The following is a 22,012-nucleotide window of genomic DNA, read 5'->3' as shown; positions in this document are numbered from 1 at the left end:
ATAAGTATGAAATACAGTATTTCGGAAAAATTTTGAATTGTTCATGCTCATTCTTGCCAGTTTATTGTCTAACATTTGAGTAACAGGAAACCTGCATTTGAAAGGGACTTATTGTTATGTATTTGCTAATTATTCCTCACTAGATAAATAAATAAAGGCAAAAACAGGAAGATGATAATGATGCCTTCCTATTGTTATATTTGATCGAGAAGAGCTGTAGGGTGACAGACTTACAGTTACATACACCACAGCGCATCATTTTACAGTCCTAATCTACTGGCTGTACAGAGAATAGAGTCTTACTTATGTGCTTCACATCACAAAGGGTTTTTAACAAACATTTTCTAAACCTCTATGCTGCTTTAATGTAACTTGAGGTGTGTTTATCTTCAGTCAAATAGTCATTTTTATTGGCTTTTCTTATGTGTATTACTCATACCTGTGAGAATACAGTAGCCTCTTTAGAGAAAAACTCCACTGACAACATTCTGCAGTCCACCTCTGTGGGTACATGCTGTACATTATTGCTTCTGTCTGCTGCACTTTTCCACTCCATCACATCCTCCAACTCCCCTACTGGAATCCTTTATCTGAGGAGAAAGCATCAATCATCTGTCCTGTGTTGTCTGACAATGTTTGATCTGCCTCCCCACAGACTGATATATCAATGCTTGTAATACATTAACTATGGGCAGCTCAATCCTGTCATTTACTGGGATTTTTTTTTTTTTTTTTTGTTACACAGTTGAAGAATAGAAATTCGAAACAGTCTGCATGATGTTTGAATGCTAACATTTTTAGTGAGTGAAGTTTTTTAATTAATCAACAATGTAAATACAATACAATATCTGTTATTGCTTCCACATAGTCAATAGGGCATAAGGCTCCAATAATCAAAAGTAACTTAATTATCCAGTTTTTTTAAGAAGAACTTTTAATAGTCTTACTGCTGATTTTCCATTCTAACAAGAATGAAATTATGATGGGAATAAAATATGGTCTCTAATTTTACATTTAAATGCAGTCTAAATTAATAGTAATAATTATTTAAAAGCTTCAGCAAAACAATGATCTTAGTATTGTCTGTTAAAAAAATCACAGTTTTGACACTCGTGTTAGCAGAAATTCTGAGCAGCTTCCAAGTATGATCCATACTGTCGTATTTCTCCTCTGAGTCTGGGATGAAGTGCAGCTGATGGAGATAAATTTTTGCCTCAGGCAAGGATGAGCAGACACTACAAAAAAGACTTGATTTCTCTGTATAAATGGCAGAGAAAGTGAGAACAAAAAAACTGTGGACTTAAAGAGGGGATGTGATGACTATAATGCAGTGCAATGGCAAAATGTGAAATACACTTGTGTCAAGAGGTTAATCATGAGGCAAACTGAGGTCATAAAGCCAAGTGCTCCTTCGGACTTGCTTGTTTGACCCTGTTCGGTGCAACTTGGCGCCTCCAATGACTGTGACAGTTTCTTAGTCCATTATTTATGACCTGGCAAATATTCTCTCCTTCCAGCAGTGTTTTTTTTTTTTATTTTTTTTTTTATCACACATATACATCAGTTCACAAAACATTTTACTCACTAAACAATAATATGGCGCAACGCAAGATGAAACAATGATGCAGATTTTGATCACTACCAAGATGCTTCACCCATTGGAGTTACATAAAAATAGAACAAATTGTGTATAGCCTTTTAAAAGATATGCCCCTATCAGCACACCAATCCTTAAAATAATTCGAACGCCCCAAAACAGTGATGCTGCTTCTCATGCTTTGTGGTGTAGTCAGATTGGTGATATCCCTGACATGACAAATGTCTTGGAGTTCCCAGCCAGTCATCTCTGCAACACCTAAAGCTCAGCCCTGAAGCCACGCATATATCTGACTTCCGCACAGACATCACCCTGTCAGAACAGGTCACGGAGTCCGACGGGCCACAAAGTACGTATTAACACCATCGAACCTGGCAACTCTGGGTACTTCTTCAACCAATCAGAATTGAGCTGGAATCCACGCCCTCCCAGCTCAACGCCAGGAGAAATCGGCATTGCGCCGTGTCCATGACATGAATTCAACAGCGTGAAAGGTTCGTATTTTCACTGAACATAGTCGAGTATTTGACGACATTGCAAGCGGTGAACGAGTCTGTGATACTGTAACGTCACATTTTCACTAGCCAACGTGGAATAAGAAATATTTGCTGACTAACGCTGAAGTTAAAGTTGCTTTTTTCTGCCGGCATTAGCTGATGTTAACTAGCTAGCAGTTAATTGGCTAACTTGGAAAAGCTAAAGCACTCCAGGCCGCTCGTATTTGTATTATGAACCTTGATTTTTTTTTTTTTTTTTTTTCCAGCAAATATCTTTGCTTCCAGTCATTTATGATTCACTGTGCTCTACGGAGGAACGTGTGAAAGATGGGAAGAGAGAAGGATGTTAAAGGAGAGGGAAAGGCCAAACTCAAAGCAACCAAGCTGAAAAGGCTGAGTGACTGTGAAAGTGCTGGTGCGGGCGGAGATGCGATCAAGAGCAGGTGAGCTGTGTGTGAATGTGTGTGAGAGTCAGGACGGGTAAATTACTGGCTGACACTTACAGTTTATCTGGCACTTAATCATTATTCCATCAAGAGCAAGTCAGGTGCCATGATCAAATAAGTTCCCCGTATGGCTCCCTATCGTTATTGCCAAGTTAGAGCAGCTCCTTAATCTATGCATGTGACCTGATTGCTGCCCATCCAACATCTGTTCAGCAGCAGCTCAGGCCACACATCACAGCTGAGATTTTTTGCACGGATCCTGTAAATAGCATTGCTTTTCATGTTGAAATGTGGAGACAAATTAATTTTGAAAAAAATACTTGCAATGGTGATAAATGAGTAGGAACCATACAGCAGTGCATGTGTGTGTGTGGCCACTAAAGGACGGACTCAAAGAGGTGTTACAGAGAGAGAACTGCACTGGCTGAGCTGTCAAGCCGGCCGGTGGCATTGAGTGCATGCATTCATTTCACTCAGTACAGTGGGTACTCCATCTTCATATGAATAAATTAATTTACCTTGATATCTGATGTGTTTATTACCATGCATACTGTATGAGAGCAGACAAATGAATGTGGAGTGATTTGTCATTGGCTTGTGTAATTGATGAGAGCAGGGAGATGAATAGACAACGGTAAGCGCTGCAGGCAGTAGAGCAGGCAGCTTTCTGTGACAGCTAGCCTCATGTTATTTCATGGCACACTGACTGAATTACTGATTAAGGATCAGCTTATCCTCATCAGCTACAAGATTCATGGATCTAATTTTCCTGAGCATGGAAGGGCTTCCTGCTTTGAGTGTTGTACTGCCTTTGATGCTCTAAAGTTGTGATGTCAGATTTTTTTTTTTAATTAGAATAGCGGGGGGAATAATTGCAGCTCAATTTCATGTTACGTCGAGCCCTGAAGGGTGAAAAGGTCAAACTGAAAAGAAACATGTTCAGAGCTGTAGGAGGATCCTCTGAGACATTGCTTGTCTGATTGGTGGCATTTTATTGCATTGTCTGACTAGAATGATACTAACCAGGCAAAGACATGAATCTAACATCAGCTTAATATGCTCTCACTCTAAGCCTGCACTTAAAAGGGCAGCTCAAAGTGTCTCGTAAGGGCTTATTCAGTCATGACACAGTAAAAGGGAAAGCAGCCTTCCCCTCGCAGTTCTACAAGATTTCTCTGACTGCTCATGTGTTACAAACACTGCATCACTAACAAGCCTTTTCTCTTCCTCTCGTTTTCATCTGTGACTCATCTTGATATCCTGATGAGCAGTTCAAAGTCAACTAAATCTACAGAGAAAACTGATAATGGAAAGTCTCGTAAGAAGGTAAATCACTCATTTTCTTCTCAGCGTACTGCACAGGCTAGAATTTGACCTGTTTAGTCTGACCCCGGTTTAGAACATCTCAATGGAAATCCGGTGTCCTCTTCTCCAGGGGAGGGATTGTGATTGTCATGTGAGTCCATCCATAACTCTTGCCCTGTTTGGAATTAGCACGTCAAATACCAGGGTGAGAATTCCAGCTCCTGTTACCCAGTGAGCTCAGCTCTGCCTGTCAGAGCTACAGTGTGCGCAACAGCATGTCCTAGTTCATCATCTCAATGCTATTTGATTCCTGCAACAGTGGAAGTGTATATTTACATGCATACCAATACTCAGAACCGTGGAAATAATGATCTTAATCCTCCCCTCCAAAATAAACAACAAACACTCAAACCAAAAAAACATTTTCACATTGTTTACCAGTAAATTGCGAAATGGAGTAGTAATTTCCACGAGTTCACTGGATCATGCTCTCAGCTTTTAACCAAGAGCCTCAGATAAAAGATTTCGCTTTGCATGTTAACGTGTTTCATGTTGATATGCAACAGCTATGCATACGTCTCACCGGGAGTCTTGGCAGATATGATATAAGCGTGTGTGGTTGTATGGGTATTTGAAGACTTCATTTCCACATTTGTTGACGTTATAGCATGAACTAAGGCTGGACGATATGCAAAAAAAATGTAAATTGATAAAGAAAATATATATCACTGCAATTATTTAGACATTTTCTTTGAAAAAATATACAATTGACCGAGTTCCCATGTGTCCTGGAAGGCAGTTGACACATTTTCCAGTCATGGAAAACACATGGAAAATGACAGAAAAAGTAAAAAGTCTTGGAAAATCTTGTGTTGTCCTCAAAAAGTTTTTCAGCATTCCAAATATTTTCCTCGAGCTGAGAATAAACTATTAGGCTCTCTGTCGGAAGTCCCCAAAACGGATAACATTGCTTTGTGAAAGGCTATTTCCAGGATCTTATTAATGTTCAGATGGTAGTTTATGGATGAGAGTGTTTTGAATAGGCTGCTCTTGGTTATGTTGTGGAAATGCTGTGAACTACAAGTCACATCACATGGTAACACATGCAGGTTGGATGACATTTATGATTGAAATGGCCGAAACTCTGAATAATGTAAGTTACATTATCGTTGGAAATATTAGTCACTGCTGGCTGGTAACTCTGGTAGTTTTTAATAGATTTATAGATTAATGTTCCCTTCATCCCAAGTTGTTTTAAATGTTTGAATAATGTTGAATGTTTGGTTCAGTTGTCAAATTTGACATGCTTGCTATCTTATTTTGCCTGCAAAGGTTCAAAGGTTCTATATTTGACATTTGAACATTGATATAGCAGCAAACAACTAAACTTAGGGGATACACTGGAGATCCATCATCTCACCCGCCAAACAATCTCGCTCTCAAGTCACAGTGGAGAAGACTCGTTCTTTCTGTTGTCCCCTATACCACTCTGGATTATGCTCAACTGCTCTGCACTTCTGTCATTCAGGATTTTTCATTCACTTTCAACAGCATTTGTTTTGGTCCTGAGATGCTGATGCACTAGTGTGACATCTAGGGGCTGAAAATCTCATAGAACCTTTAGAGTTGGTGATTTAGCTGTGGCTAGGAGCCGTGGCTTGAAATGTGTGTTGGTTATTGTAGATAGATGCGCATGGTGTCCTAGGCCATCTGTGTGCATGCTCTTGCATTGCAGTTGTGCTGTGTGGAACTTAAGACATGGTCTCCCCTCAGGTCAAGACGCCCAAGATGGAGAGCCCAGAGTCAGCCGGCCGTCTCAGGTAGGGATGGAGTCATATTACCAGTGCACTGTATCTTATTAAAGGCAGTCATAAGATGCTGACGAGCTGCTGTGGAGTGGTTGTGGCAGAAATCTTTTCTGTCTCGTCTTTTTTTTTTGTCTTTTCCTCCATCTTCCCTCCTGAAGTGATGGAAATGAATTTGTGTGTTTTGATGTCCAGGGCCCTGGACAGAAGACATTGCCATTTTATACAATATATTAAGCTGTCTCACAGAAAATTAATTTTGGTCTACACTGAGGACAAATATCTGTGGCTTGTCAGTAAAGTAATAAATGAGAATGCATGGTTTGAGTAGTTGGACGCTCAGGAGGGTGTTTCTGGGATGACAGACTCTGGCCGAAGGCCTGCTGCGTCAAATCTGTCTCACAGCAGTGTTTTTACAGAGTTGTTAATGGATTGTTTCCCAGATGCAGACTTAACCCAACTCAATATTATGAGTGATATTTCAAAGGACATAAAGTTTTCAGCTAAGTTCTGGCTTTTAAAGTTTTGTTTTTCCTCCAGTTACCACCTTTACCTTTTCCTCCAGAAAGGTGATAACTTTGCTACTGAGTAGGTTTCATCCAGGGAGCAAAGTTAATACCTCATAACAGAGTTTGTAAATGTCGGTGGATGCAGTAATTCAACCTCCTTTGTACAGCTTTGTTTTGTTTTTTGATTTTGCTCAGTGTAAAAAAACAGGACCGTTCCTACAGACACGTTTTTCTCCTCACATTGAGCAGTCAAACCGACCACAGCACACACTTAGGTTTGCAAAGTAAACTAAAAAGACGACGCGCACAGTCAGGTAAAGGCTTCCTCTGCTGTATATGTGTAATCACCACGATGGTGGAATGAGCTCTCCACATCTTCTGTCAGTTTGGGGTTGTAGCCGCATGATTGAATGCACTTATTTTAAGTCACTTCAGATAAAAGCATCGCCTAAATAACTGTAATATAAAGTCATTTCAAGTGAATAGAAAAATAGTTTCACAAGTACTGCTGCAGAGGTTAGGCACATTGACGTGTCAGTGTGAATGTGATTGTAACAGCTGCAGGCAGGCCGTGGAGTCTCTGCATTTACTGGTCATTAAGAATCCCTTTGTCCCTGACAGGAGCTGACGCACAGAGCGTTATTCAAAGGAAACCTGTTTGAGTGCATTTAGTCAGTGCAGCGTTTCCTCTACATTCATTTAGGAGTGGTGGGCCGCCATTCCTAAATCCTAGCCGCCGCTCCTTCAAATTTCTTTTTTTCTTTATTGTCGCAAATACACCACCGCCGCATGTCTCCAGCTTCACAACAGAGTCCGACGTTAATTACTCGCCAGAGCGCGGCCTTGAAAGTGACATCACGTCAAGCACCCAGGCACCTGATCAGAGAGTCAGAGGAGTGTCATCTTGGAAAGTAGGGCAGCGACTTACCGGAGAAAAGGGAGACGTATTAGCCTAAGATAACTCATAATAGATTTTACACGTTAAATAGACATTCGCAAAATATTGATGGCCAGCTAACGTTACGTAACATATCGGTAGTTTAAGTTACTTGTGCCCGATGCCAATTCAGTGTCGCTAATGTGAGTAAACTAATTGATAGCATTAAGCTAATATCTACACGCCATGATTCTACGGCCCCATCAAGAAATTATTTATTGTTTTTATTTTTATGGATTTAATTTTATTGTTTTATTTATTTATTTATTTATTTTTACATTCAGCCTTTAAAAAGCAATTTTCAACTGGCCATTCAATAAATAGGTTGTAAAAGTAAAATCTGCAGTCAAGTGTCATTTGTTTACGCCGCCACGGCTCCCTGGAGAGCCCGCCCCTGCTGCTGAAAAAAATCCTAGAGGAAACACTGCAGTGTGGCTGTATTTGGTCCTTAGTTGCACATTATGGCTATTATTGCAAGCACGATGCCTTGATGAAGAATGTCAAGCAAGTTGGAAAAAGCACTTCAGGTGTGAGCAGACTTTCATGCAGTGTGGGTGTAGTTAGGACTTGAGTCCTTGATTATGTTGTCGTGAGCTGTGCAAGTGCTACTTTCTTAAGCGTGATGTTTTTGATGGTGTTATTATTGACTCTTGATGAAAGCTGACAGCTCAGCATTCTTCTTACCCTTTTTTTTTAAAGCTTCTCTTTAAAAGTAACTAACACTTATTCACCCAGAAACAGCTTATGTTTCTCTTTATCATATCTCCTCTTTATCTGCTGCTGTGTGTCTGCAGTGAATCTAATGCTGAGGAGAGACGAGGAGTTTCGCCTTGAGCTGTTTCTCATCAGTGTCTTTATTATTGAACATGTTAAAAATTGTGTTTAAAGTCATTTTTTTATGCTCTTATGATCTCTCAAAGGTGATGGCTGCGTTAGTGTTGAAACTTAATTAATAAACGTGATTAATATTGATTGCCCTGAACACATTTATAGACAGCTACATTTATTTTGTCATTAAAATATAATAATAACAATAAGGGCTGTCAAAATTGGCCACAATGATTTTCGCGTATTCCCTGTATAAAAAACGCAAAGGTTCAAACTTTTTTCATATCCATTTTTGAGCATTACATCCATAAGAGGCCAAACCAATACAACAAGAGACATACTACTTGAGTATTGTGTCAACATAAATGTCTTTTAAAAGATCTACATACCTACATGTTACAAAATATACAAATAAAATAATTTCTTACATTGTTGTTGAATTATTTGCTCGTTTGAGCTACATGAAATTTTCAACCAGTGACAGTGACGCGTGCGCAGGTCCATGTGTCCTGGAGGACTTCAGAGTCCTGGACAAACAGGAGGAATTGCAGTCACATATTATCTGACTAATGGAGATCCCAATTTTTTGTTCAGTATTGAACGAGAGCGCAGCAGCCGGCAGACATGAACAAGCTTCAGTTTCAACCCCCGGTTGCTAATGAACCGTCAGCGTACATCCACTAAAAGTGTTTGTGTTTGCCACTGACAGCCTTAGATTGTTATATAAATGTCTGAAAACGTTATGGAAAAGACCCTTCCAAAGAATACCAGACCAGCTGTTATATCGCTCTCACCAAAGCCGCTGGATGCCATTCACAAAAACAGTGATTTCATCATTGCAAAACAAAGTAAGTAAGTAAAACTAACCTAAAGCCTTCTTGGTTTGTCTTCCCACTGTTCCAGTAATCATCACCAACTCTGGTTTGGTTGAAATAAACTCTTAATTCACTGAGTCAGGAGAGGAGCGAGAAAGAGGGGTAACTAAGAATGCAATAAATTGTAATATCAAATGGCAATACTTAAGAATTTCAATACATATTGAATCGGCACCCAAGTATCTAGAGTGACAGTGAGCCAGCAGGCATGATACCAGGACACTGAAGCTAAAAGCAGCTAAATAGAACTCAGCCATCATTCATTTCATTATTTACACCAGTGCTTTTCTGACTGGGACCTTTACATTACAAATGTGTTAAATGGGCTTGTATCTTATGTTATTAAATGTTCCTACAGCAAAATTCTCCCTTCTGTTTTAGTTATTGAAGTCCAAAATGTATTTTCTCTAAAGGTAAAACAAAAGGTCCCATATCATCTTTGTTTTACACCTGAGCTCGGGCGCTTACAGCATTTACAACAAAGACCAGATGGAGTCAGAGACCAGAGAACCTGAGAAGGCTCATTACTCTCAATCAGAAGCCATCAGGGCTCAAACTATAGAAGTGTGTTAGGCTCGCACAGCGTCTGCCAGGTAGTTACCGTAGTGGCTTGTAACGGGGATTCATTCAGCCAGTTTGGCAATTATAGGCTACAGTGCTTTACATTTTCCCTATTTCCCCCTTAACTAAATGTTATGTGTGCAGTAAAGGAGAATACTGTCATTTATTAGCAGGAGTGACTCAGATTTGTTGATTTCTTAGTTTCGGCTGTATCTCTACCCACCAGATCCTCACTCTGCAGGGAAATCCAAGCTTGCAGTTGTGCAATTATTACTTTTTATTTCTAATTGCTGTAATTATGTCATTATCATTAGTGTTTCAATGATGTTGCTTAATTACCATAATTATGTGATTTCTTGTGGTCAGTGTGTCATCACTGTTTTTTTTTCTTCTCTCTATTCCACATGGTGGCTGATTTTGTCCCAACTCTGTCACCAGCTGTGTGGCAGACAGCAGTGAAAAGCACGATTAAGCTTTTATTTGGCCTTGTTATTAGCTCATTAAGTGGGGGCTAATTCAAAATCAGCCGCTCAAGACAGATTTTCCGAGTCAAAACTGTGAAAAAACAGTACAGTTTATAAGATCTTAGAATTTTGGTTTGAAAACCAAGCTACCCTTGTAAACTGCAGTTTGAGAGGGTGACTTATTTAACCATAAGCTCAAGTTCAAAGCTGCTGTCTACCATGTGCTGTGTGTTTAGAAATATGGAAAGAATTAGTGCTACATGAGACTACAAAGTAGAAGGCTGTGACGTCACTGAGCAAGGGCCAAAACATCACCAGCTGACAAAGGAAGGTGCACGCTGGACGTCCATGCCAGGGTCACCACACTGCTCAGTGACACATACATATTAAACACTGAAATGAGATCCCACTAGTGTATACAAGGAAAGGCCATAGGATGTTTACAACAGCCACAGATGGAGAAAACAATCAATTGTGAACAATATAATTTCCTATATCCTGGAGAAGCCATTCCATGCACGTATGAGCACCTCAAGGCTCAATGAAGGAACCTCCCTTAGGCACATATCGGCAGTATCAACTCAGTTTCTTATAACACTGCCAAACATGTATCTACCATCTTTGCCCCGTTAGTTGGCAACATGCCTCACCATATTCAAACCTCCATGACCTTCATCAACAAGAGTATCTAGTATATGCGGTCCAATGCAGTGAGGAATGTCAGAAACTAAACAAATGCATGACTCAACACTGAAGGGCCAACTCCTCAGGTCAAGATTCAGCAGGTAACCTGTAAGATAAGGGACACTCATTTCAGGGCAACAACATACATATTTTGGACAGGGAGGACAGGTGGTTTGACAGAGGAGTGAAAGAGGCTATTTAAGTATTAAAAAAAAGAGAAACCATCCCTGAACAGAGGAGGAGGTCTACGACACCACTTAGCCCACAGCTGCAATGCCATCCTTTCATGCCTGCCCAGGACATTAAGCAACTTTTCACAGTTGGCCACATGTGACAACCTGAACAATTATTGGTCACACAGCCGGTCACACCCGACTGGTTTCAACAACCGTGCTAATGACTACACAGAGCTGAAATACCTGGCACTCTCCACCAGTCAGTAAGGACTGAAGAAGCCTCTTTGATGAGAGGCAAGACGTTGTCACGTTTCTACAACCAAGTCCAGTTGCCCTTGATTCAAGCCTTCTTGGGTAACCATGACCTGGATGACTGAGAATCCTCACAGACACTACAAAGCAGACTCTGAACATCAGCAGTATTATGACGAGCTCACTGAACTTCATATTACAAATAAACATTGACTGTCCTCTCCTCTTTTTGTGGTTTAGTGATGAAATTGTGAGACAGGAGCCAATGGACGATGACTTTACTGCAAGCAAGAAAGGGTTGAAAAGGAAAAGAATTAAGGATGAGCCCATGGATGACACTTCACATTCCACTGTTACACATTCGTAAGTCTGATCAGGTGTTTAAGCTGTGGATTGGTATGTAATAAAGTGCTTTTTACACGTTAGGCTTTTTCTAATATTAGAGTATGGTTCACAATGTTATGTTCACATCTCAGACACTGAAATATTTGTTTTTGAATATTTGAATTTGGTAGTTAATAAGCTTCCAACCTTCAGCATCGTGTAAGCTATTAGTATTCTGTCTGTTTTCTGGTTACCTGCAGCTCAAAGAAAAAAGATAAGCAACATGGGATGGAAGAAGAAAGCAATGGGGAAGCTCAGAAAAAGAAGTCAAAGAAGAGAACAGAAAAGGTAAACACTTGTCTTCCTGAGGTAATCTGTCTCCCATCAATGATACTGCCTCTATATGAAGTTTGCTGGAAAAGCCGTTCACAATGGGAGCGTTTGAATTCACATCTTAAGTGTTTTTCCGCCACAGACGGTAAAAAAAGAGGAAGGAGAGCATCCCGTCTCCAAAAAGCCCAAGAGGACAAAGGAGGAGGTAGACGAGGCAAGACAGTTGAAGATCAAAAAGAAGGAGGAGGAGGAGCAGAATCGCTGGAGATGGTTGGGAAACGCTGCTCTTTTCATCTGACATTGACCCGACCCACCCCCAGCACACACACACACACACACACACACACACACACACACACACACACAAATACAAATCATGCACAAACATGGGGAAGGTGGAGAGCAGCAATTTTCACTTTTCACATGCGTCCTCATTTTTTCATCATCTTGCTTTGTGTCAGGTGGGAGGAAGAGAAGTATGAAAATGGGGTGAAGTGGAGGTTCCTTGAACACAATGGACCCTACTTCCCTCCTGACTATCAGCCTCTGCCAGACGACGTTCACTTCTACTATGACGGTCAGTTGAGTATGAATGTATCAGACAGGGTGATTTATATAGGGTTGAAAAAGTTTTACATACATTATTTTGGCACACTCCGCATATTTTCCTCTCATGACAGTAATTTAAGCACTGCACAGTAACATAACTTTTTGTTTTTCTGGGATCCAAAGCAGCAATAAGAAGAAAATAAATAAAATAACAGATTGTTGGAAGAGAATAAAATGGGGAGTCAAAAGTAGTGATAATACAACAAATAATCAAAAAGAGAACTAAGCAACAACAGGGCAGTATATCACAATCACACGTTATGTTTCATGAAGTACATACATGGAAATTTGTAAAACCGAAGTTAAAGGACCAGGATTTAGTGGCATCTAGTGGTGAGGTTGCAAATTGCAGCCAACTGAATACCCCTGCCTCACCGTTCCCTTTCCAAGCTTGTAGGAGTTTGGTTTGGCCATTCTTGCCTACTGTAGAAAGATGGCGGGGGAACATGGCGGAGTTGGTGGAAGAACAGATGCTCTCTCTGTAGATATAAAGGGCTCATTCTAAGGTAACAAAAACATAATACACTAAGAAAACTATAATTCTGAATATTATATTTCGTTTCTGCCAGTAATCTTAGAAACAGGATTTTTTAAAGAAAAACTTCAAAGCAAGTAAACAAGTAAAACACACCATATAATTTAAAGAGTCAGTGACATGCTGCATGTTAAATATATGATCTTACTCCGGCCTCCAGACTAACTTTCTCCATTTGTTGCACTGGTGTTACATGGCACCCAACACGTTCATATTTCGTCCATCTTAACCATATAACTCATGAATGCTTTGGTGATAAATAGACAGTTTGCAGAAATAACAATGGGCTGTTTTATCTTACAGTCACAAAGTGACATAGTTCTTTAAGAGAGTCAGTTTTCATGGATTTTTAAAGGGAGGCTGCTGCACCTCCTCAAACCAGATATTCTAAAAACATGAAGTGATAAACAGTTTAAACTTAGTGTTAAAATGACAGTGTTTCTTAGCGTGATACAGGCTGGGAAAGAGGATTAGCTCGTTTTTTTTGTCCGTTTATTACCACATGTATGAGTCCATTATTAGATTCCTTGTGATGCTGACTCGCACAAACTCATTGAGGTATTTTACAGAAAGTTTTTCAAATATTCCACCAGGGTTTGAGACTAACGGTGTCCTGGGGACGGTAGAAAATGTGTTTGGAGCAGACAGAGATCATGACTATTGCTTAGCAGATGAAAGCTGAGCTGACCTCAGACTACAAGGGAGTACATCTCCTCACGCGAGTCTGACAGTTGCTATCAAATATTATTGTGGTTGATTCTGTGATGTTTTGGTTCACAGTGATGTTGCGCTGCGTTGAAATCTCAAAGGAGGCAGTCAACTTACGATAGATGGGGACACACCCTATTTTTATCCCTGACAATGCTAAATTGTGAGCAACAAATAATGTTGTGAAATGGGCAGGAGAGCTAGATAGCTGTTAGCAGCCAACAATATCAAAATATATTTTATGGCATGGCCGACCAATCACCAGCATCGTGCCCGTTTGTGAATGACAGTGGGGTGGGCTTTCTTTTCTTTATTTCGGGGCACACAAGGCTGCCAGCATCACACACAATGCGACTGATGGTTGCTTCACCTGCCTCTCTGATGACATCTGAACTCGTGTGTGTGTGTGTGTGTGTGAAATAAGACATGCTGTGATTAGTTGGGGTCATACGTGTAGTCTTACCAGTAACCTGACCCAGTGCAGACTGGTCCATTTCAGAATGAAATATTTAACTGCATTATAAATATTGATCTATATGTGTTAATATCACTTTAATGTTGGTTAATGGGCTCATTTTAATTACTTAACATAATGCTGGGTCACTTAATCTATAGTACCTATGAGACAAGAAACACAAGGACACCAGGGAAGACAGCTAATTACTGACATGCCTTAATGGGACATAAATTTGCACAGAGAGGAAGAGGAGGAGAGCGGGGCTCAGTGTATGATAGGAAGTTCCCCAGCAGTCTAAGCCTATACTAGCATAACTATGGGCGAGTCCAGTGTTCCAGTCTCTGTAACAGGATTTGATGTTCAATGGTCAGTCATTGATTAACTTTGATGAAAGAGGATATTCATTTCTCAAGTTCTACCCACTTCACACTGCAATTGTCCAGCTGTGTGAAGGTGTGAACGGAGCCAAGATTTGAACTTCTCTCTCGTTCTCCTTTTTAACATTTTGCGTGTACAACCAAGTGTGCACAATGAACGCCCTCCAGGAGAGACTGTGGTACAACGTGCGCTGTTATCACCACATGTAGCCATTATTGTGTCTGTATGGTAGCCGGCTTGGTTGTGCAGAAGCGTCATTCCCCAGCAGGACAGTTGGGCATAAAAATGCATCGAAGTAACGTCGAGCCTCTTTGAAGTTCAAGAAAAAGTCTTGAGTGTTTAATTTCATGGCTTTCCCTCTGCAGTTACAAGACCTCTGCCTTTTTGTACACATTTGAAAATGGGACAGGCAAATTATACCCTAACATCAAAAGAAACGCTCCGAGATGCCTTAATATCGCTCTGGAATAATGTAGAGTCTCAAATTTTCTTGATCTTACAAATTAAGACCAGAGTGCAAGCTCAGATTTAAAGGGCCACAGGAGAACGAGCAGTTCAGTTACATTCAGTTCAGATTTTATTTGTATAGCTCTATCTCACACAAATCAGCTCAAAGTGCTTACTTCAACAAAGAAAATAAACAAGAATATCCATTCATGCATGAACATAAATACACACACACACACACACACCCACCCACCAACCCCAACATACATATTGTACAAAGCAATTCAAAGTGCTTTACATAGAAACAATGCAGCCAACAGTACTTGTAAGTAAAGATGTGTGTATATACCTCCACATAAATGCACATACACATACAATCATACATGCAGTACAAATTTGGTGTGTCCATTTAAGAAAATGCTGGACTGCAAAGGAAGGTCTTTAGTTTGGCTTTAGAAGAACACAGTGCTGGTCTAAGTCTAACATCAGCAGGCAGACTGTTGATCATAGATGCATAAATGCTGAAGACCCTCTCACTGGACTTTGTGAAAGTCCTCTGCACATGGAATAGATTTCCACTTTGTGACTGAAGAGACCTGGTGGGATTGTAAACTGACAGCATGTCTAAAATGTATTATGGAGCCAGATGTGTACTGGGTCAAGCACTGATTGATGACTGTAATTGTTATTGCTTTGTTTAGTGATCCAGCCACAGCGATGACACACAGGGAGTAGGTTTTATCTGTGAATTCCTGTGTTTGCATGTACTTGTTTGTAATTCAATCTTAGTTGTGGAGTTGAATGTACATCTTTGTCTCTGAGCATATTTCTATCAGTTGTCTGACTGGACTCTAGAGGAGTTGAAGTGTTATTATAGCTTGTTGGATTTTGATTTGAGCTTTCAGAAATAGCTTTATGTGTTGAATAAAAGTGGCGTGCTTGTGTTTTCTTTGTCTGCAGGTAAGAAGGTGAAGCTCAGCCCTGCGGCTGAGGAAGTGGCTTTGTTCTTTGCCCAGATGTTGGACCATGAATACACCACCAAGAAGGTGTTTCGGGACAACTTCTTTGAAGACTGGAAGAAGGTAAATAAAGAAAGACAGTCAGCGCGTGTCTGTTTTTGAAGAAAAAACTGACACCTGCAGCTCAGAGGTTTATTCCTACTACTAACATTAAAGTCAACAAATGAAATGAGGTGAATTTTACATTTGCATCAAAACAAGCCCCCCTGACCACTTTTGTCAGATTTGTTTTTTGACCATTTCCCTTAATGACAGTACAGTTATGACGACTGGCTTTGTCAGCTGTGGTCTATGTACGTGACTACTTCATCTTAGTCAAAATTTAACTTAATACACGAGCATCATGCAGTGTCAGCTTGTCATAATGTCAGCGCCACAAACCTTGTCTTCATAACATCCTCAGTGCGGCACTGGTTGTCTGTATTCCAGCTTTGTGTTAATGTACGTGAGTGACTGTGACTGCTACCTGCACGCTGGTGTCAGTCAGGGTGTCCTCTGTATCGAGAAAACACCGTGCTGAGCCCCAAGGCATATCATGCAGAATTAATTTTGCGCTGCTTAGTGCTCAATGCACTTGAAAATACGATTTGTGTGAAGGCATTGATATGCTAATCCATACAAGTAGCTCCCCTGCATATGAACAAATCCAATTAAACAGTTTTATTATAGCCGGAAAAAACTCTCCTCGCTCCACTGCCCTCAGTGCCCACCGACTGTCGGGTGTCAGTCATGCTTAGACACGCAGACTGAATACGTGTCCGCACCGTCAGAGGGATTCTGGAGAGAGGTGTGTGTGTGTGTGTGTGTGTGTTTCTGTGTGTGCGTGCTGATCTAGAGGTGTATTTTTGCATCTCATCTCCTGTGACCATTGGACGACACATCTGGATCAGATCGATCCTGCACTGGAAAGCTTATAGATGAGTTATTCCCTCTTTTCTCAATGATGTGTTCAGGTTGGAAACACTTTTGTTTGTCCGGTGGTTACCTCATGTAAATCTTCCTTCCATTATGATCTATGTCTTTATGTGGTAACCGTTAGCGTCAGTGCCCTGTTTTTGATGAGCGCTGCTGCTGTCATGCGTGAAGACAATAAAATCAGGATGATCAAGATCTCATTAAAAGTTCTCGTCATTGTTCACTGATACATTCTACCACTCAAGGCCAGTTTGACTTTTAAAAATAGATATCCATACAATGGATTTTTGGTCTGAACGGGCAGATACTCCCCAAAATGTTGTCCCGTTGTTGCAGTAGCTTTCTTGGTTGAGAGCAGGAGGCCATATGAAAAGCCACTTGCGTTGTCATGACATTTTAGCAAGAGAGACCTCTGAGATGACCATAAAGCCTCTGCTGAATCGCTCTGTGTTGCTGCCCTGTTAGTGACCTCTTTGATGGGGTGACCCCCTTGTGCAATAATTTCCGAAAGTTGACAATTACAGCTGAAACTCTGCTGCACTGCTGCTGCTCCCTTCAGTGTACTGCTGTGTCAAGACTGTTTAGCTCGCTCAGCAGTGGCCTTCTCAGGAGGAAATGGTATACACCGTGCCCTTTCAAAACGATACCACTTCATTCGTTTTCTGTCTGCTCTGCCTCCATAACGATGAGTAATTAAATGAAAGGTCACTGATCTGCTTTGATCACACTCCTCTCATTTGTTTTTTATGATAGATTATTGTTGTAATGCCCTATTTGACAGAGGTTCAGTCCTCAGTATTAATAGCTCCCATTAAATTGAATAAAGCAGCATTATGTGCAGGTCCTTTGTCTATGTCTTCCTTCATTTCAACATTTTGACTTGGCACGTGGAAGTGTTGGGATGTGCATACTTTCTGTGATCAGTATTAAGAGTTTGAGTTAAAAATGCGTTTGTTCTTTTAATCCTTTATAACCGTTGAACTGTGGATAAAAGATGGATATTATTGCTGTCATTGATGCAGTTGAGTTATTCCAGCATCCCAGGATACTTGGGCTGCAACTAACAGTTCTTTTGATAATAGATAATCTGATCATTTTTTTATATGTTTGATTAATTGTAAACTGCCCCTGTGTGAGCAGTCAGAAAATGGATGGATGAATGAATGATTGTTTAGTCGATAAAATGGTTCCCAAGGCATTGTTCATTCTTGCTTGATAAATGACTGAAAAGATGCATTGATGATCAAAATTGTTGTTTAATTTTCAAATAGACTAATTGTTTTATCAATTAAAGATATCCCAGTGTTTGTGCAGACAGAACTTCAGACAAGCAAACTCAAGAGGGGATCACACGTCAGTGATGAAAACTGTGTCTGTTTAGGAAATGACCCATGAAGAGAATTCGCTGATTAAAGAACTTGACAAATGTGACTTTGGAGAGATTCATGCTATGCATAAAGCCAAAGTGGAGACCAGGAAAAACATGACCAAGGAGGAGAAACTGGTGAGGTTCTGACTTTTTTTTTCTTCTGTTGTTGTCATAACTCTTCCTGTTGCTGTCTAAAGAAAGTAAGCATCATTTAGGTTGTGGGTGATTATTATTTCTTTGTTTTATTTCTGATTTAGGTTTTGAAAGAGGCCAACCAGAAGATAGTGGATGAGTACGGCTACTGTCTGCTTGATCACCACAAAGAGCGCATTGGCAACTTTAAGATTGAGCCTCCGGGGCTGTTTCGGGGGAGAGGCGAGCATCCCAAACAGGGCATGCTGAAGAAAAGGATCCAACCAGAGGATGTCATCATCAACTGCAGCGAGTGAGAGGGGGGCTAAGGGGTTTTAAACTGCATGCAGAGATTTGTGACAGTGCAGTGATGCATAGATAAGGTGGTGTGATGAAGAAAAAAAAAAAAAAAAAAGTCCCCCTTGCTGCTAAAAACCCAGTTGTCACACCTCTTGGTACGACCTTCTAGCTGGATGTGCATCAAAGAAGAGCTCAAATCATTTGAAGTTTTTTAAAATATACATGACCGTGCTTCTTAGTGTGCAGCAAAGTGTATCCATATTGACAGCTGCACAGGCATTGGTAATACACTCCTGCATATGGTATAGAGTTTTTGATTTGCACAAAATGAATGTTTTCTTTACATAACCTCAGACATATGCTATGCTAAAGACGTAAAATCACTCAAGAATTCTAGTTATGCTTCACTTCTCCACTCTGGTGTCGTACATTTATGTGTAAAAGGCTTGCAGCTTGTATTTCAATGCTGTGACTGCTTACACATGCACACACATTCATTCACGTTCCCCCTCTCTCATTGTCAGACAAGCCCGTGTCCCTGTGCCGCCTGCTGGTCACCAATGGAAGGAGGTTCGACATGACAACACCGTGACGTGGCTGGCCAGCTGGACTGAGAACATCCAAGGCTCCATTAAATACATCATGTTAAATGCCAACTCAAAACTGAAGGTACATCCAAAAAATGCTCCTACACACACTGTGTGTATCACAGGATGTCACAGTCAGCTCAAGGCTAAATGAACACTTTTAATCTGACCAGTTGTTTTAACGATGTAGTTCAGAGACAGGCAGGCACAGGCACTCAAATTTGATTCAACAGGCTTTTTAGATTGGGTTTTCACTCCGACAGGCATCTGAATGCACCACCGGTCAGGTGGTGCTCGATCAGCCTCCGTACTCAGTCAACAAAAATCCAACTTTGACAGAAATGACAGTTGTCATGTTATTCACCACAGCAAATTATGTATCTCACGCACGTTATACAGGTCTATAGGTAGGGTTGGGCATCGAGTATCGATTGGAACCGGGACTAACTTTCCGATTCTCCCGGAATCGTTGAAATTTTTAAATTTCGATTCCTAGTTTCGATACCGAGTCCGCTGACCGGAAGAAGAAGCCGCCGAACACCAACAAAGAAGAATCTGCCGGAAGTGTTTGCATTACCGCACAACCATGGACAGTGTACGGCGGCAGTCTAAAGCGTGGCTTTGATTGTAGAAAAGCGGAGAATAACGAGTCTGCCGAAAAAAAAGAAAAAAAAGATTTGCGAGTTTTTTTTTCTTAGCAAATCTATCAATCATGTTCCCCTAATGACCCCATGCATCGTCAAAGAAAAAAGAGAAAGAACTCTGGTTAGCTAGCTCATTTAAAACATGTAAACTTTCTTGACCCTGCCTCTTAAAAGAATCGGAATCGAGAATCGTTAGGAACCGGAATCGAAACGAGGAATTGGCATCAGAATCGGAACCGTAATTGTTCAAATTCAAACGATGCCCAATCCTATCTATAGGTTGAGTTTTTTTTCCTCAAGTGACAATGTTGTGAATGGAGTCCAGTCCACTGCCTGAAACAGAAAAAAAACCCATGTAGTCTGCCTTGGAAAATGCTCAACATAGGCGTTATTTAGGAGAGGGCAGATGAAATTTAGGGTGTTTTTTTTAAACAACCTGTTAAGCTTTATTTTTCTCCTTTGCCTGTTATTGTCATACTCTGTAAGTAAAACACAAAACAGGTTCATAGTGCTGTGAAAAGGGTTGTGTGGGATTTTTTTTGTCTGTTTGTTTGTCTGTCTGGATGTGGAGATAGCAACAGGGTTAAACAGTGACGGTGGTTCAGTTTTAGAATTATGTAGGCCAAATCTGCACAAAGACTAAAAGAGAATTTCTGGTTCAAAAGAGACGCTCGATAGCAATGCTGAAGCAAAGTTCTGGAATATTATGAGATAATTTGAGTCACACTGGTGTGACTTTGGTTGAAAACAGTTAGAAGTGCTGTTGCTGCACTAAAGGTGAAAAAGAGTTGACTGACTGAGTCTCCCCATGGTTAAACAATAACAGTATTAATTAAGAAAATCTGTCGAGCAGCTGAAAAGAAAATGGAAGAAAATTGTTCATCATAATATATACAAAGAAGCCATTACTGTCTGTAACAAAGCAGTACGTCCGGAAGACTTGGAATTGGACACAGGTCCAGCTCTACTAAACAGCCTCTTGGAGCATAAAGCTCTCTCTCTCTCTCTTTTTTGAAAACCAGTAATATGAATACAACTTTTGCCTGTATCAACACGAAAGTGGGTAAACAGGACTGAGAGACCCTTTCTATTATCAATGAGAAAGATTGGTTGAAAAACATGGGCGTCATCAACCATAAAAGGGGCGGTGCTTTGCAGTAACATGGCCAATTAACAACTGTCCAATCATCATAAATTGTGGTACGGGTCTTCAGGCCATGATTGGGAACAAGTGTACGGAAGAATTCAGAGTCCAACCTATAGGGGGCACTACAGATGCCAAAAATGTATACCTCAAAACCCACTATACAGAATTTCACCAATTTAAGTGTGCATGCTCTTACCAAAATCTGATGTGCCATATTGACAGGTGCAAGTGGGCGTGGTCTGTCACATATTTGCTCATAACAGCAATCCTGATTAACCTCACTGTCGGGCCAACTCCTGAACGTACACGCCGAGTTATGTTCAAATGAAGGGGGCGCAGATGATGTCCGAGTGTGCTTTGTTAAATGCTGCAGGTTTTGTGAACGTGAAACAACTAGACTTTGCTCACCTTTGCAAAGCCTGAAAATCAGTTTATTGCTGCTTGCAGCTTTAAGTTCGGCCAATTCAGCTGCTTCCTAATGTGGAATGTAAAGGGGCTTGAAACTTGAAATACATTTACACATTTGTTTCCTGACATCATGTGTCTGAGAAACATGACGTCTGTTTTGGGGTTGCAGAGAGCTGCCTTGGTCCATTACTGTTCTCCCTCTACGTGCTGCCACTTGGTGACATCATTAGAGGGCACAATAAATGTTCCCATAGTGATGCGGCTGACGCACAACTGTACACCTCCGCTGTCGGTTCTAAAACAAAAAGAGAAATGCTGTTTAATAATCTGGGGAAAGTAACTCCCTGGTTTAAATTTGAGGTTACAAGTCTTGCTGTTGTCCTTAATTCAGATCTAAGATTGAAGTTCCACATCAACAAGGTGATGGAAACTTCATTTTTCTACCTTAGAAACCCAGCTACAGTTTGACCATGTCTAAATCAAACAGAAACGCAGAGAAACTGATTCATGCCTTTATTCCAAGCTGACTTGATTACTGTAACGCACTATTTACTTCAGCTCATTCAAAACTGTGCAGCTCGGCTATTAGCCAGAACCCAGAGGAGAGAGCACATCAGTCCAGTTGATTGTATTACTGCTATTCAGTGGGTTTCATTTCACATCTTCTGTGATGCATTCTCTTTATTCTATTTTCATCCTTCTTTTTATCTTATTTTTACTATTACTATTATTCTCCATCTTATTTTACTATCCCTGTTTTTATG

At 40.6% G+C, this 22,012-nt stretch overlaps 1 protein-coding gene across 1 annotated transcript in view; it reads left to right on the top strand.

The window, feature by feature from the left end:
- The first annotated feature begins 1,675 nt into the window (after positions 1 to 1,675).
- LOC143322085 (DNA topoisomerase I, mitochondrial) overlaps positions 1,676 to 22,012 on the top strand; it is a 33,446-nt gene continuing 13,109 nt past the window's right edge. Inside the window, exons 1-12 of the mRNA XM_076732988.1 lie at positions 1,676 to 2,091; positions 2,361 to 2,537; positions 3,812 to 3,866; positions 5,619 to 5,665; positions 11,177 to 11,299; positions 11,521 to 11,608; positions 11,736 to 11,863; positions 12,055 to 12,170; positions 15,688 to 15,809; positions 18,043 to 18,165; positions 18,288 to 18,475; positions 18,987 to 19,131. Coding sequence (XP_076589103.1) covers positions 2,422 to 2,537; positions 3,812 to 3,866; positions 5,619 to 5,665; positions 11,177 to 11,299; positions 11,521 to 11,608; positions 11,736 to 11,863; positions 12,055 to 12,170; positions 15,688 to 15,809; positions 18,043 to 18,165; positions 18,288 to 18,475; positions 18,987 to 19,131 — 1,251 coding nt within the window. The 5' untranslated portion in view covers positions 1,676 to 2,091; positions 2,361 to 2,421. The remainder of the gene's footprint in view (positions 2,092 to 2,360; positions 2,538 to 3,811; positions 3,867 to 5,618; positions 5,666 to 11,176; positions 11,300 to 11,520; positions 11,609 to 11,735; positions 11,864 to 12,054; positions 12,171 to 15,687; positions 15,810 to 18,042; positions 18,166 to 18,287; positions 18,476 to 18,986; positions 19,132 to 22,012) is intronic.

The sequence above is a fragment of the Chaetodon auriga genome, chromosome 6 (genome assembly GCF_051107435.1).
Source record: "Chaetodon auriga isolate fChaAug3 chromosome 6, fChaAug3.hap1, whole genome shotgun sequence".
Taxonomy (NCBI): domain Eukaryota; kingdom Metazoa; phylum Chordata; class Actinopteri; order Chaetodontiformes; family Chaetodontidae; genus Chaetodon; species Chaetodon auriga.
Note: the sequence above shows the minus strand (reverse complement) of the source record. Positions and strands in the feature narration are given on the sequence as shown.